General features: G+C 37.1%; 1 protein-coding gene across 1 annotated transcript in view; it reads left to right on the top strand.

Annotated features, from left to right (window-relative positions):
- Positions 1-14,910, top strand: part of ADAMTS19 (ADAM metallopeptidase with thrombospondin type 1 motif 19) — a 152,719-nt gene that overhangs the window by 27,343 nt on the left and 110,466 nt on the right. The window contains exons 3-6 of the mRNA XM_074812052.1: positions 4,817-4,982; positions 11,259-11,431; positions 12,336-12,419; positions 13,424-13,581. Of these exons, the coding sequence (XP_074668153.1) occupies positions 4,817-4,982; positions 11,259-11,431; positions 12,336-12,419; positions 13,424-13,581 (581 nt within the window). The remainder of the gene's footprint in view (positions 1-4,816; positions 4,983-11,258; positions 11,432-12,335; positions 12,420-13,423; positions 13,582-14,910) is intronic.

Below are 14,910 nucleotides of genomic sequence, written 5' to 3' on the forward strand. Positions count from 1 at the left end.
TTTTTATACTGCAGATGACATTAATACTTTGGTGCTGATGGTTGTAATATGCTTATTAAAAAAATATATGTACATTTTCTACATTTGATAGGTATGCATTTTTCCTATGACAGTATTGCTACTTGCCTTGGGCAGTATGGTGGGAGCATGAAGAAGTACAGTTTCATACAGTCTGTCCTTGCACACTGTGTGCATCTGCTTCACAAGACAGCAGAGAGTAGACTGCAGGCAAAATTTTTATCGGGGTCATGACATTGTAGTGCTATGTCCATTTATTACTGAAATCTACTTTAAGATGACTGTTGAATGGATGAAGAGACAAAAGAGTAGTGAGAAAAGAGGGAAGGTGTAACACAGTGAGAGTTTACTTCAGGTGAGAATTAGGAAATCTTGAAGCTACTGCTCCGTTAGGGGAACTCACCGTTATTAGGTACACCTGTGTCCATGCAAGCAGGCAGCTGGTAGTAATAAGTAATAACGTGCAAGAGGGGGACGGGTACCTAACTCTGTATGGATGGCCTCTGTGGGATGATACCAGGGCCTACCCTGTGCTGGCCACAGCGGGTTCCCAGTGGGCTCCAGCAGACCTCCTGCAGGTCACAGTTGAGTCCCTCAGCTAAGATGGCAATGCCCCTGGGAAAAGAAAAAGGTGAAACACTGCCCAGCAGTGTGAGGAGAGAAACATCCCTGCAGACACCAAGGGTAGAAGAGGAGGAGGGTGATGATGATGACAGTGACCTCAGGCCAGAGCATGTGGGCATGCCCTGAAGATGCTGTAGACTCTGGAGAGCCCACGCCTGAGAAGGGTCATCCTGAAAGAATGCTGCCTGTGGAGAGGGAGGAAGGGTAAAGTATGAGGATGAGGGAGCAGCAGAGAGAAGCTGTTAATGTGCTTACGGTACCGCTGTTCCCCACGCACCCTATGCCACTTGGGGTACAGGGGAAGGTGGTGTTTTCATTTGTCTTTGTTTCTCACTGTTCAAATCTGTTTTAATTGGTAATAAATTGAATTAATTTTCTGCAAGCCAAGTCTTATTTGTCCATGATGGTAATAGCAAAGTGATCTCCCTGTCCTTATCTCGACCTGTGAGTTGTTTTTTTTTAATCTCATTTCTTCCCCTGTCCTATTGGGAAGGGGAAGTAGGAAAGCAGCTGGGTGGGCGTTTGGCAGCTGACCAAGGTCAACCCACCACAGTGCTGAATTGTTTAATGAATGAAATATTTTGCTTTGCCACCTCAAACTGCAAGATTAGAAACTGCTACTATGTAAGTGACTGATGATAAATTGTAGACCACTGAGAGTCACCCTTTGGAGCTGGCAAACTGTTTAAAAAAGTTAAAAAGCCTTAATGTTCTGACATCTGTCACTCTGAATTGGTATGCAAGGAAGAGTATACAAGAGTTTAAAGAAATCTTTGCCAATCTTGACATATCCTGGCTTATACCCAGTATCTGGTAACTGTATGCATAGGTGGTCTTCACAAATTTACTTCACTTCTAGAAACTGCTGTTCTTCTAGGAAAGGACAACAAGAAATTGCTGTCCATTTAGGAAAGAAATGCTGGGCAGAAAAGATTAGTGTGAGTGTTCTAATATAGATGTTAGAAATACGATGGCATAGCAGTTTCTCTTATAATGTCTTTTATCAGATGCAATTGCCCAGAATATTCAGATATTTTTCATTCTTCATCTCTCATCTATGATATTTCCAATAGGATGTAAAAAAAACCCCCAGCTTTCATATTTTAGAAGCATTGTGATCTGCCTACTTTTTGTGAGTATTGGTATATTTCAGATGGGAACTATGTTTATTTTAGATAAGACAAAATGTTAGTTTTCATTCAGGGCTAGTGTTTCCACATGGCTTTTTTCTGTTTGTTTCTTTTAAGAAAGTGAAAAGTCTTTGGTATGATGTGAATGTATGTTGTGGAAAGCTTTCATTTATGAGGGCAAGTGTCCACTTTAAAATACATGTGGTGGATGTGAGTCCATTTCAGAGTGTCCATGCTTAGTCCCATGTAATGCTCTACATGCTCATTTGATTAAGCCTGCCCTGTACTTAGGGTCTCAATCTACTGCATAAAGTAAGTAAAATGCAGAGCAAGTACCCTGTTCATCCTTACTTAGGACGTCTGAGCAATTTTTTGCTAAATGAGATTGTCCTGGGCTTGAACTCTGCTGGGATATATGTGTGCTACAATTAAGTTTTGTTTTATTTCAGGTCAGAAACTTGAAAATGCAGGGATATATGAATGCAGGGTGAAGAATGGCATGTTATGTTACCTTTGCATGAGATAAGTCCACCATCCTGGTAGCCTTTTCAATTGCAGCTGTGAGCAGTGGTAGCTCTTCAGATGAAACTGGTGGAAGATAGATCAGTTTCTCAGAACTCACTGTTGTATCCTAGATGCATTTTTATTTTTTTTTTTTTTTACATATTTTTAATCTTTGTTTTACTGTGTATTTTCATGACATGGAGGTTTTGCCATTTGAACTGTCTGAAGCCTCTATTTGGCCCTGTCATATCTGAAAACATGTTGAAACTGTGGTGCTTTAATGCATGGCTTTGATTCTCTGCTTTCTATGTTTAGTTTTATGGTAGAAGATCTTCTTAAGTCCATTTCTAATGATTAAGAAAAAATAAGGGCATGATTGGCAAAGATATGGCTTCATCTTCCCTTCTCTGTGAAATTGTCCAAGAGATGGAGAAATAATCATGTTTTTTTCAAAGGCAGTCAAAATGATCACAAAGATTATTTGGTTATCCAGATCTGTCTCAAAATTACCCATTTGAATATATATAACTGAGGTTAATTTTTTTCAGTAAACTTTATATCAGTGTTCAGTTCTTCAACTTCTCTCTCGGGAGACTGGCCATAATTTTTGGAGTTCTCTACCAATGGATTAACCTTCAGTTTATGCAAGGAGCTGAAGGAAAGCATAAAATGTTAGTGGTCCTAGCACAGCTTCTCAGTATGTCTAGCTGGCACAGCATCTTAAAACCTTGGTTTCATCTTGCAGCAAAAAGAATGAAGCCAGAAGAAATACTGCAAATATGCTATGATTGAGCCTTTGTTCAAGGTGGACTAAGGCCTTGTTTTTTGTAGGTGGACAGGGGAAACCTGCACCACCACCTGATGGGCTGCTATTCCTGTTCTATATCCAGAGTTTACCAGCATATTTCATAGGCTAAATAATGATTTTTTAGAAAATCTATGCCTGAGTGAAATTCAGCATTAGACATAAAAATCAAATGAAAAATAGTTTATGCATTTTACTAGTATTTGAGAACTATGCTTTTAAATAAAATTTCATTTAACATTATAGTTTATATTAGAAAAGTTAATTGTTATGTAAAGGTAACATTATTCAGGATATATAGAAGTGGCATCTGGTAAGTGGAAGGAAAGTACCTAGCAATACATAAGTAGCTAATCTTCTAAATGTGTAACATTTAAAGATCATGATGAAGATAAACTGATCTAAAAAGTAAGGGCAAAAAGGAAACAGAACAGCCCAACAAACCCAGCTACTCTTATGTTTCTGTACAATGTTAATGATGACCTTTGTCACTATTCTGCAGCTGGTGTCGCTGATTGAAAAATTAAATATATGCATTCACATTTATTTAATGTGATTGTGCAGAGAGATTGTGTTGGGTTTTTTTCTTTTTAAAGTAATGCCCACTTATGAAGGAAATTGTATTTTTGTACCACCTATAAAATTTAATTTTGTTTTCTTGATCGGATCAGACTTTCTTTTTGAGGATTTATCCATATGTCAGGCAGAATATCCAATGTGATAATAACATCTACATAATTCCAGAAGAAACAAAATTCTATTTCTCTCCATTCATACTACATGGAAACATGCAGAAGAGCTCTTTGCTTCTCTTAGCCATACGTGCCACATTGTTTTCTTTTTGTAGCAAAACTGTTTAATAGGTTTTTAACTTTAGAGAATGAGAAAGTTAACTGTCAGTCTTGGTGATGACATTTTCTAGGAGTTAAAAAAAACACAAAACCTTGCTGTCTGCAGATTTATTCTTGATAGGAACTTGTGTGTTGGCAGCTTAACAATTTGAGCTGAGTCAGGCTTGTATGGTATTTATGTAAATATGTTTTATAGTATTTTTTTAAACTTTAGCCAAACTCTTATAATATTAGATATGCATCTGGTGTGTTAGCTTTTTATGTATGTTTGTATGTATAAATACATTGCGGCAGAGGGGAAGCTAACCAACTAAATGACTGTATTAGAATGTTTTTCTGTTTTAGCTGCTAGCAACCAAGGAGGGATTGCTGCCTTTTTTAATACTTTTTTTTTTTTTTTTAAATTTGAAAAAGTGTAAAAAGAGCATCACAAGATGTCTTTCCCAGCTTCATAGTTGTTCGGGATGTATTCTTATGCCCTAAATTCCTGTTATTTCATTAAATATAGTTATCTAAAAATGTGACAATACACTGAGTAATAAAACTGATGTATAGACTTTTCTGTACATGCTGTACATATTTAAATGACCCCATGGGTCTCGCAAAGCAAAGTTTTAACATTCCAGATCTTTTACTGTGCATCTGCTACTGGCATGTAGCCACCCACCCACACAGATTTAGTTGAAATAAATGAAATTTATTCTAGTTCATTTAAGTAGAAAGGCTTGTAAAATATAAAGGTAGTCACCTTACTGGTAAGGTTACTAAAACAAAGGGTTTTCTTAAATGGAATTTTGTGGGTTTTTTTCCTTCTGCAGGACTGTGCAAAATTTCATACTTGCTTCAATTCTTATCTTATGTGTTCCTTTTGTTTTTCTTTGCAGATGGGGTTTATACAGATGAATGAGGACTTCATATTTATTGAGCCAGTCAATCGCACTTTGGCTGTGACAGGTCATGCACACAGGGTGTACAGACGAAAAAGGTCCATAGAGGAGAAAATTACTGAAAAGCCAGCTTCTCAGAATCAGTACTGTGGGGTTGTTACAGGTAATATACAAATCTTGCTGAAAAGATCTAATGTAGCAGATGTGTTTTTAAGATACATAGATAGTAGAACCAACCCCCCAAAAAAGCATATCTGATTATTCTTGTAGAAGTAATTTACGGTGGACTTTGAGGTTGCATGTTGAGGCTGACGCTTCACTTCCTGGAAGAGGGAACTGTCCATTGAGGAATAGATAGTGCTTCTTAATGTCCAATTATTTGAAAGTAGAAATCTTCAGGTCATTTTTTTTACTTAATAATTATAACCTATTTACTTAATAATTATAACCTATTTCTTGTCCCTTTCTGTCTTTGTAGTTGCTTAATTACTTACTATGTGAAGTTTGTGTACTTAATTTTCCATTAAAAAACATTAGCACAGTTCATCCCAGTTTTGGTTAGTAATAAGTCTTGAACTTCCAAATGGGTCTGACACCGAACTGAAATTATTTTTATAACAGTGTTCTTCTATGATTGAAACTTAGAAAAAGTGTATGAAACAATCCTAATGCATATTCCTCAATGGTGGGTAGATGAAGTTGTTGAAGTAAAGGGTTTCAACAAAAATTTGGCACATAGTGATGACTTAAATGGAGTTTTAAGTTTTACATGGAGAGGGGAAAAATTACTTTTGTAAAAGATGATATTCTGTTGTTCCTGCTTCGTCGTCAGCTCTTCTTCAAAGGGTAGAGGACATGTCAGTCTTCTGACTTCAGCATGAGCTGAGAGAGTTTTTAATGTTGTTGTGAGAAGTTATTTTTTCACAGGAAATAAACCAGAATGAGTGCACATTTATAGGCATTTTTTCCATGTCTTCTAACCCAGTATAAGTGAGATACTGACAAAACAGAAATAAATAGCAGAGGTGCACTGACATGGCTAGGGAGCTGGGTTGTATGATATTTGGGGTGAGTCAGAAGGAACTGGGTTATTTCAAACAAGTAAAGAAAGGTAAAGGAAGGATGCAGCTGCAGTCTTCTAGTGCCTAACAGGCTGCAGAGAGAAGCTGATGCCAGACTTTCCTTAGAGGTATGCTACGACAGGATGAAAGACAACAGTTGTAACTTGAATTCAAGGAAATTTCTATTGGGCATAAGGAAGAAAAATCTCAGTAGAAATGCTTAGCACTGGAAAGGGGTTGCCTAGAGAAGCTGTGGAGTCCACATCCTCAGACATTTACAAAACATAGCTGGAAATGGCTCTAAGAGAGCTGATCTTCAACTCTTGCCCTGATTGGAGCAGGAGCTTAGCCTAGCTGACCTCCAGAGATCCCTTCCATCCTAAATGTTTCTGTGGCTGTGTGGTTCTTCCTGAACATTTATACTGATCTGTCTCTTTTATATGGTTACAGAATAAATGTCACAGGTTTCTTCTTCATTTTGGAGCTATTGTTTTTATAATTGGGCATCTATCCACAGGTTGAAATCAAAGATGAATTAACAAAGCAAAGCTCTTTTTGTAGTTACTGAGAGGGACTAAGTAAATGACATGTAACTTCCTCCAGCAGGCTCTATATTTCTCTTCTAGCATTGCAAATGCTTATCTAAAAGTGAAATTTTTTGTATTAGCAAAAGTTGTTCACATAAAATAAAGCTGGTTATTCTTCCTTATTAATGATAAGTGAATTATAGAGCACACATGCCTGCATTTTTTTGGGGGTGAGAAAAAGAGAGAAAATGAAAAGTATGCATGATATGTGCACTGGGAAAGGGGAGAGGGACCTCTGATAAGTAACAAACCATGATGTGTATGATAATGAGTAAAGATGCAAACTGTTCTATAAGGATATTATTCTTCTGTTCATTACTGGTCATCCTTTCACTTTCTCTTATGCTCTAAAATGGGAAAGTCAGTTTATTCTGTTCAAATAATCTTATGCCCAAGGCTCTGACTTGGTGCAAATAGTCTGTCAACAGAGATTCAAGTATTTGGTTGAAATAAGTTTCATTCTCTGTACTACCAGGCTGAAATTTCAAAATCTGTGAATAACAAAAGCTGTGCATAACTGATTAGCATCTGCTGGCACAACCTTGTTGCCAGGGTGGTATAAATATCTGCAATGTCTAACTGATGCTGTTGTACTAGCAAGACCAGTCTCTCACTCTGCTGCTACAGGTTATTTTACTAAGCTTAGTAAAAGCTGTCTATGCTAGGAGCAATTTGCTGGTGTGATATGCAGTTAGCTAATATGACCAAAGAATTCATGATATGGGCACAGCCTTGAAGGTGGGTTGAAGCAACAAAAATAAGCCTTTACAGCAATATTTGAGAATTTAAAGTCAAATCATAAACTAGATAGATCAATGAAACAAAACAGATGAGTATATGGGGCTGTCTGATACTCTCAGGTTATGCACAGCTGCCTTTGGTAGGTAGGGTTATAGCTCTGTGACACAGAGAAACTATTATCTCAGCAATATAGCAACTTCTCAGCAATATGGACCTATCTTACAACAGGATCTCTTGCTTCTACAGTACTCGTGTGTCAGAATAGGTGCTCTGGGACAGGTATTTATGATGCTGGCTTTGAGCCAAATTGATTTCAAGGCCTGGCTACCTATCAAGTAAATGTGTATTGCCAGTGATGCATTGTAATTATTAGAAGGAATGAATGTCTGTGCTGGAGGTGTTGAAGGATCACTATTGGAAATAATAGCTTTTCATGCAGAACTAGAAGAGGCAATCAAAGAAGGTATTGTCTGTTGTCCTTTACTAGTGTGGGCTGGATTGAAAGATGCTACACAGCCAAAATTGTTTGGAGAGAACAAAGAACTTGTTTTCATGAATGGGGTGTGTTTTTCTTATTAATTAGGGGAGGGAGAGAATGGTGCCAACAGAAGCAGATGGTTTCTGGATTTGTGAGAGAGTGTGTGTGTATCGTTGTGTTGAATGTGTGTGTGTGATTTATTTACACATGTGAGCCAGTTGCACATACATAGACCTCACACTCCACACCTTTCTTTAGCACAGGGCCCATGAAACCTTTCAAAGCAACCAGTTCACAAGTGTTTTACAGAGAAAATGTGAGAGAAGAAGGGGCTATTAGAGCAAAGGACCACATTGGAAAGCTGAACTGGTTTTTGTCTACCTAATCTGAAGCACTTGTTCCAGGCTGAAGTTGTTTGTATAGTGAACCTAACTCATCGTGAAGGCATGGGGCACTTTGGGGGACGGGGGGAAATTACCTGCTCCAATGGTCATTGCTTTTCACACAGACTAGTGAGCGAGAGCTCTTACCCAGGATACAGTAGGTCTAAATTTTGAATCCCTTCTGTATTTGGGAGACAGGAAGCCTCCTCTTTTACTTCTCAGTTCTGGTGATAAACAATATACTGTTCTGAGTTATGACCAAATGGTACTTCTCCTCTTAGAGTGATGCCATTTTGCAGGAAAAAGCCTGCTAGTTTCACTGGATCAAAAGTAGAAGTTTAACTCTGTGGGATGTAGACTGGGCAGTCAGCTGGGAGAGCTGTGTTGGTTCTTACTCTACAGCCTGTTTTCATGTGATAATCATGAAATAAAATCCATAAACAATCTTGGTCATAGGTCTAGATATATGAGATTGCGCAAGATGGAGACTGGTGCTGCTTGAGGTATTGATTTCCATTCCTTGGGTTGGAAACAAGTTGACACTCTGCATTAAGACATTTAACTCCCTATCCAAACTAAAGTGGAGGTACAGCTCATGGTTTCCTAAAATCCTGAATATTCCCTGCCTAGCCAGAATGCAATTTCCATATGGCTAGGGTACCCATTTTCTTTTCCCTGGAAAAATAAAGCCTGGGAAGTGACGGTGATTGCTCTGTACCAAAATTACTAATTCCATTTATTTAAAGGTCTTAGGGAAGAGCTAAAATTTTCAAATAAATGAGATCTCATGTGATAAGGAATTCTGCCAGCAATTTGGAAAAGGTTGGCTGGCCAAGAACAGATTGTCCTTTTGTTTGTTAACCTGGCAGATATCTGAGGCAAATGATGGGCACTGCCCCCCTTGCTGCCAGCTTGTCTACAGAGCTGTGCAGACTACAGTCCTGGAAGACAGGTTCCAACATTTCATGGGACTGCAGTGACCTTAGTGTTTAGCACAATGCTGTATTTTATTGTGGGCTGCCTATTGTCAATTCTAAATAAAAATGCACTGCTAGCTAAAAATTTTAGAGAGGTGTGTTAGCAGACTTCTCTGAATGGCCGTGCTAATATTAAATTTTTCAACCACTAGCTGCTGTTTTTCACGAAGAAGTGAACAATGAATAAACTGTGTTGCTGGAAACTGCCCTGGTATCAATCACTGCTCCTAGGAGGAAGATGGATTGACCAGATGGTTTATGAGAGATCTTTTTTTAACTGAAATGATTTTGCTATTTAAACGTAGATCTATAGCCTACTCTTGTAGCATTAGATGCTTGTATGGTAAGTCATAGTTCTATAGCTTGTAGGGTGTGGGTTTTTTGGCACAAATCCTGACACTGAAGTTTCATTAAAAATTATTCTCAAAAGAGTGATGAAAACACTCAATGTTTTATAAACCAGGCAGTGGATCCACAGTTAGCAAACACGAGTAAAGCTGGAGGCTAGCTGTATGTATAAGGCTAAGCAAATGTCTGCAGGATCAAAATAGGAGAGGTTAAAATTAATTTTAGATAGCTTATAAATTTATAAGTTGTTTCTAGTTCTAGGCAATCAAACACCAAATATTTATTTCTGGAGAATATATACTTTTTTTCTTTAATTAAATTCGTATGCTTATCAGTGTTAGTAAATCTTACATTGTCACCAGTTGTGCAGGAATCAGTAAGCCCTTCTAAAATGTAGCAGGGTACACTAAATCACTCACATCTTTAACATATGACTACAGAAAAAGATGGACAACCTTTTTTTTAAGCATGGATACTTTATGCTTTCTACATTGAAAAGCACATATCTACATTATATTTAAATTAACCCTATATTAAACATATATTTATATTAAATCAGGGATCCTTCTTTCACTGGTATCTTATATTTCAAAGTTATTTTGTGAGTTCAGTGGCTTTTAAGGTGTATTTTTAGCACTTTCCTGAAGAGTGACTTACTTTTTGGAGAGTGTCATGTGTTATAAAATGAACTGCAGGAACTTTCCTATTAGAGATGGGGCTGATTAATTGCAAAATATTTCCTCAAAATTTCTGAATATTTGATTGTTTCCAGGACATGTGTTTATAATTGTCATCTCAAGCATCACTTTTGTTGTAAACAAAGAGCCTAATATTCCATTGTGGAAGCTGGAAAAAATGTCACTTGATTTCAGTGACTTCAATGAGATCAGTCCCAGAAGTTTTATGTCCTCTCAAGGGGATCTAACAGAATTTAGCTATTACAACACAGAGTTTTATTTTATATTTTGTTTTAAATTAAATAATTTTAAATATCATTGCTAACTGCTGTATGCATATCTGACCACCTTCTAGCTTGAACTGTTTCTGTGTAATTAGTTTTCCTTTTTTCATACGTACTGTAGTAGTAATGGGGATTTTGTCATGTTTTCAGAGTGGAAACTTAAAATTAACAGGAGCAGTAACCTCTAGTTTACCATAAATGTAACATGGTTTTGATTTGGAGCTTTTTGTAGGTCTAGAAGCATGTTTCCAGATTTGGTTTTGTTGTTTTACTTTAGCTACTTATAATGACAGCAGCACTGACTTTGAAGTTGTGTTAGTAAAACTTCACTTTTTTGTTTCCAACAAACCTCTATGATACATATCGTTCTCCATCATTCATCTGAAATATTATTTTGTCTTTTCAAATCATGAAATTGTCCCATGTATTTTCTTAATATTAAATTCTTGGAAAATCTGTATTTGTTGTCTTTTATGCTAAGATAGAGTTACATCAAGATGTTTTCTCTGTGATTTTGAAGATGGGCAGATGACAATTCTGCAATCTCAGTGAGACTATTTTTCTGTCAAACCTAACATGAATTTAGTTTTCTCCCACAAAGCGAACTAGGAGGCACATACTCTTTTATAAATATGTTAGGTGAAAGGATGCAAAGAATCTGACTGACTTTATATGAGCAGCTGGATAAAATTCTTGGTTTTTTTGGTGTGAGCTAACATTTAGGTCATATATGCCTTCAGTCTAAGCCTTAGCATTGGCAGTGCTAAATAAGCATGTATTAGAGTTCACAGATATTACATTCCACATAATCATAGTTATACCATAATCATAGGTTGCAAATATGAGAAGTACTGTAGGGGTAGTTTGAAGGATGAGTTTGTCAAGCAATGTTTTATGTTACAGATAAAAGGAAATCCAAGAATCAAAAAGTATCAGAAAGTGGAAGAGAAAAACGATACTCTTACAAGTTACCTCAGGAGTACAATATAGAAACTGTTGTGGTGGCAGATCCAGCTATGGTTTCGTATCATGGAACAGATGCTGCCAGAAGATTTATTCTAACCATCTTAAACATGGTAGGAAATTTAAAATTAATTTTGACGTTTTGTCAACAATGCAAGCACTGCGGGCTGATTTCGTTGCTCCTTTTAATTATTCTGACTGAGCACCTGTAAGGGACAGTCAGTGCATGACCATGAGCAGTCTGTCAAGACTTACTCCATATGTTTTGCAGCATAAAACCATGGTGCTGCAGACTTGTCTGTACTGTCTGGTCTTATATCTTCAGGGAAGCCAGAAAATGAGAGCTGAACGAGATGATTTTTTTGGTTAGAAGCCCATGATGTTGTTGGGAAGGCTGGGCTATTGGATGATTTCTCATGATCTATGCATGTTACAGAAAGGTGACATAGTTGAGAAGGATTGTGTGATCATTAGTGGCTGAAAAAAACCAAAAGGTAATGCAGTCAGACAATTACATCCCATACCAGCTCTATCTGGAGCTGTAGTGCACTCATTTTGTGCATAAAGCAGTGAAAACTATCATCTGTAATGTAGGAAAGGAAAGATTGTTCTAAAGATGGAGCATAAGCTGGACATAAATAAAAAATTTATTCTGAATGATGGGAAGAATTATTGCCATAACCTGTCTCAGACCACTTGGGCCATGATCCTAGATTTAACTGAACAGAAGTTTTCATGTGATTAGTATTTACTGCATGTGTAAGTACTTTAAGAAGGAGGCTACAGTTTTTAAAGTGGTCATGGCCGTTGAGGAAAAAAGTGGTTTTTTTGTGCTCCCAGAATGTGTACTGACTTAAGCTCAGAAGATCAACACAATACATTAGCTTAATGTTCTGGTCAAATTATGGAAAATTAAAGCAGTCACAGTAGAATATGAGAAATTTTTGAGGTTCTGTTTAGTCTACACTGTGTTGTGTACAATACAAGCACGTATTTTTATTACTCTTTTTATTTTAGGTTTTTAACCTTTTCCAGCACAAGAGCCTTGGACTACAAGTAAATCTTCGGGTGACTAAGCTAGTTCTCCTTCATGAGACTCCAGTAAGTATATATTATCTTTGTCTTAGCCTGTAGAAGGTAATGCTGTTTAGCTTGTTGCTCCATGAAAGCTTGTAATATTCACAGAGTTTAATGGCTGACAAATTTCCTCAGTTAGCTTTTGTGTGTCAGTTACACTGCTGGGCAGCACCAGTAAAGATTAACCTTCTCCTAATTTTTGTGCTGCACATATTGAGATTTTTCTGTGCTTGCATTTGGAAGTCAATCAAACAAAGTTGCTGTGTGGAAATCAGCTAGTTCTTAAAAAATCTGCTTGTGCTCTGCTTTTTGTGCATTCATATAGCTCAGTACAAAAATCATCTCCCTTAAACCCAGTGGACAGTAGAAGGAGAACTGGTGTTTGTCAGCCAATACCTAGAAGAACAAAAGGTGCCATGATATAGCACTATTCTTTCATTGCACTTTTCAGATATCATCTCAAATCCTGTTCTTTCTTTTTGAAGAAAGATGAGTCACCTGATATCTTGATTGAGACTTTCTATTAGTCTATGGTTTGTATCACATTTCAGGACAATGTCAACTTGATTTCTTGTTTTTTATACAAAATATTATGGAAATCCTTTCATACTTTAGTTACATCATTAAAAAAAGGGGTTTCCTTATCCATGTTTCTAATTTTAAAATAGTATATTTTTCCAGTGAACAAGAAAGTATTTCTTACTTCAGTGTCCTCTCCTCAGTAGAGGAGTCTCATTTCATGTTCAAGTTCTGGATCTTCACTTCATTAATCTTTTCTTCACTATGAATAGTGAAAAATCAGCAAATAAATGAGAAGAGATCCACTGTACACCTCTCAGTACACTGTCTTCACCCGGTCTCTTTAACATGAGGAAAAAGGTGGTCACTGCTCCTGAAGTTCAAGTCTTTCTACCGTGAATATATTATGCCATAAAAAGGAGAATATTTTTGTTAACTTAGTCAAAAATATTCTTAATTCTATTTACAGAATCATAATTTTAATAAAATGGATTGTCTTTTATTTCCAGGCAGATATGTATATTGGACATCATGGGGAAAAAATGCTGGAAAGCTTTTGTAAATGGCAACATGAAGAATTTGGCAAGAAGAATGATCTACACTTAGAAATGTCAACAAGCTGGGGAGAAGACATGTCTTCGGTTGATGCAGCCATACTGATCACAAGGTAAAATACTGAAAGATAAGCATTAAAAAATAGGCAGTGGCCTAATGTGAACATAGATCAAAGGAAGTGACAGATGACCAACGCAGTTAGGATTTATTTTTGCAATGAGAAAGAGTGCAACTTGAGGCTTATTTCCAGAACTCAAAGGTGGTGGTAAAGATGGTTCAGAAAGCAATAGTTTCCAGATGGTAAACATCTGAAATGACAGATGGGTCACTCTCTTGTTTCTTCTCTGGCTATATAGCTAAGGCCATAGGTTGGATGCCTCTCTCCATATGCTTTCATTTCAAAGAGGCAGCACACACAGACCTGTAGATACTTTAATTGAAAATACAAAAGCATATTTAGATCATTCAGAGCTGGATCAGCATGACATTAGCCACATGACTGAGTCATGTTTCCCTCTAATTCGATCTAGAATGTCTAATAGAACTGGTATATTTCATTGTGTGCTGAAGGTACATCATGTATGCAGTATGTACTCTGCAGCCACAGGAGTGTGATTCCAGATCTGCAGTTCCTTACAACTTGTATCAGGCATTTCGCACATTCAGAAGGAAATATGCCTCCAGCTCACCTCTTTCCTCCTAAGCAAATGCTGTCGTGGTTTGTAAGTGGTGCACAGAATGCATTTTGATGTTCAGACAGTGTACAACCATAGTCTGAAGAAAAGGACAGTTGGTTCAACTGGTTTAGGGTTGGGCTTAGTGCCATTTCTGGTGTACCTTGGACTGGATGACCTTCAGAGTTCCATCCAAAGAAAATTTCTGTGATTGGATATACTGGAATACAATTGTGCTTTCCTATGCTAGTTGGTGATATGGTATCCTAAAACCATGTGTAATCTTTAAATTTACATGTAGCCTTACACCATTTATTCAGGGTAATCTCACTAGGAGCTATATGCATTTTTTTAAAAATTAGTTTACATTGTGATTACCCCAAATTCTATAATGTATTTCAATTTTCTGAAGCAGAGAAATGCTTCCCCAAATTTCCCTGTTTTGGAGAGCCAGTCACATAGTGGAAGGAGGAAATTAAGAAGTCCAAATTGTCTGTGGTGACAGCTTTGTTGCTACTTTTGCTGCTTAATCCCATACCTTTTCCTGGAAAAGCCCACACCCATGTCTTCTTACCCTGTGCCATGCTCCTTTATTTGTTCTGTTTGTCTGTTTTATGGATTGTTGGGGCTTTTGAGGGGGAAGGTTAGTTTTGTTACACATTTATACATTAGTTAGGCAGTAACACTTCACACAGACTCCTCTGAACTACTGAGGAAGACATGAGAAATAATGTTCTCTGTAACAAATTTCCATTAGCTCATCAGAA

Source organism: Strix aluco, chromosome Z, assembly GCF_031877795.1.
Source record: "Strix aluco isolate bStrAlu1 chromosome Z, bStrAlu1.hap1, whole genome shotgun sequence".
Taxonomy (NCBI): domain Eukaryota; kingdom Metazoa; phylum Chordata; class Aves; order Strigiformes; family Strigidae; genus Strix; species Strix aluco.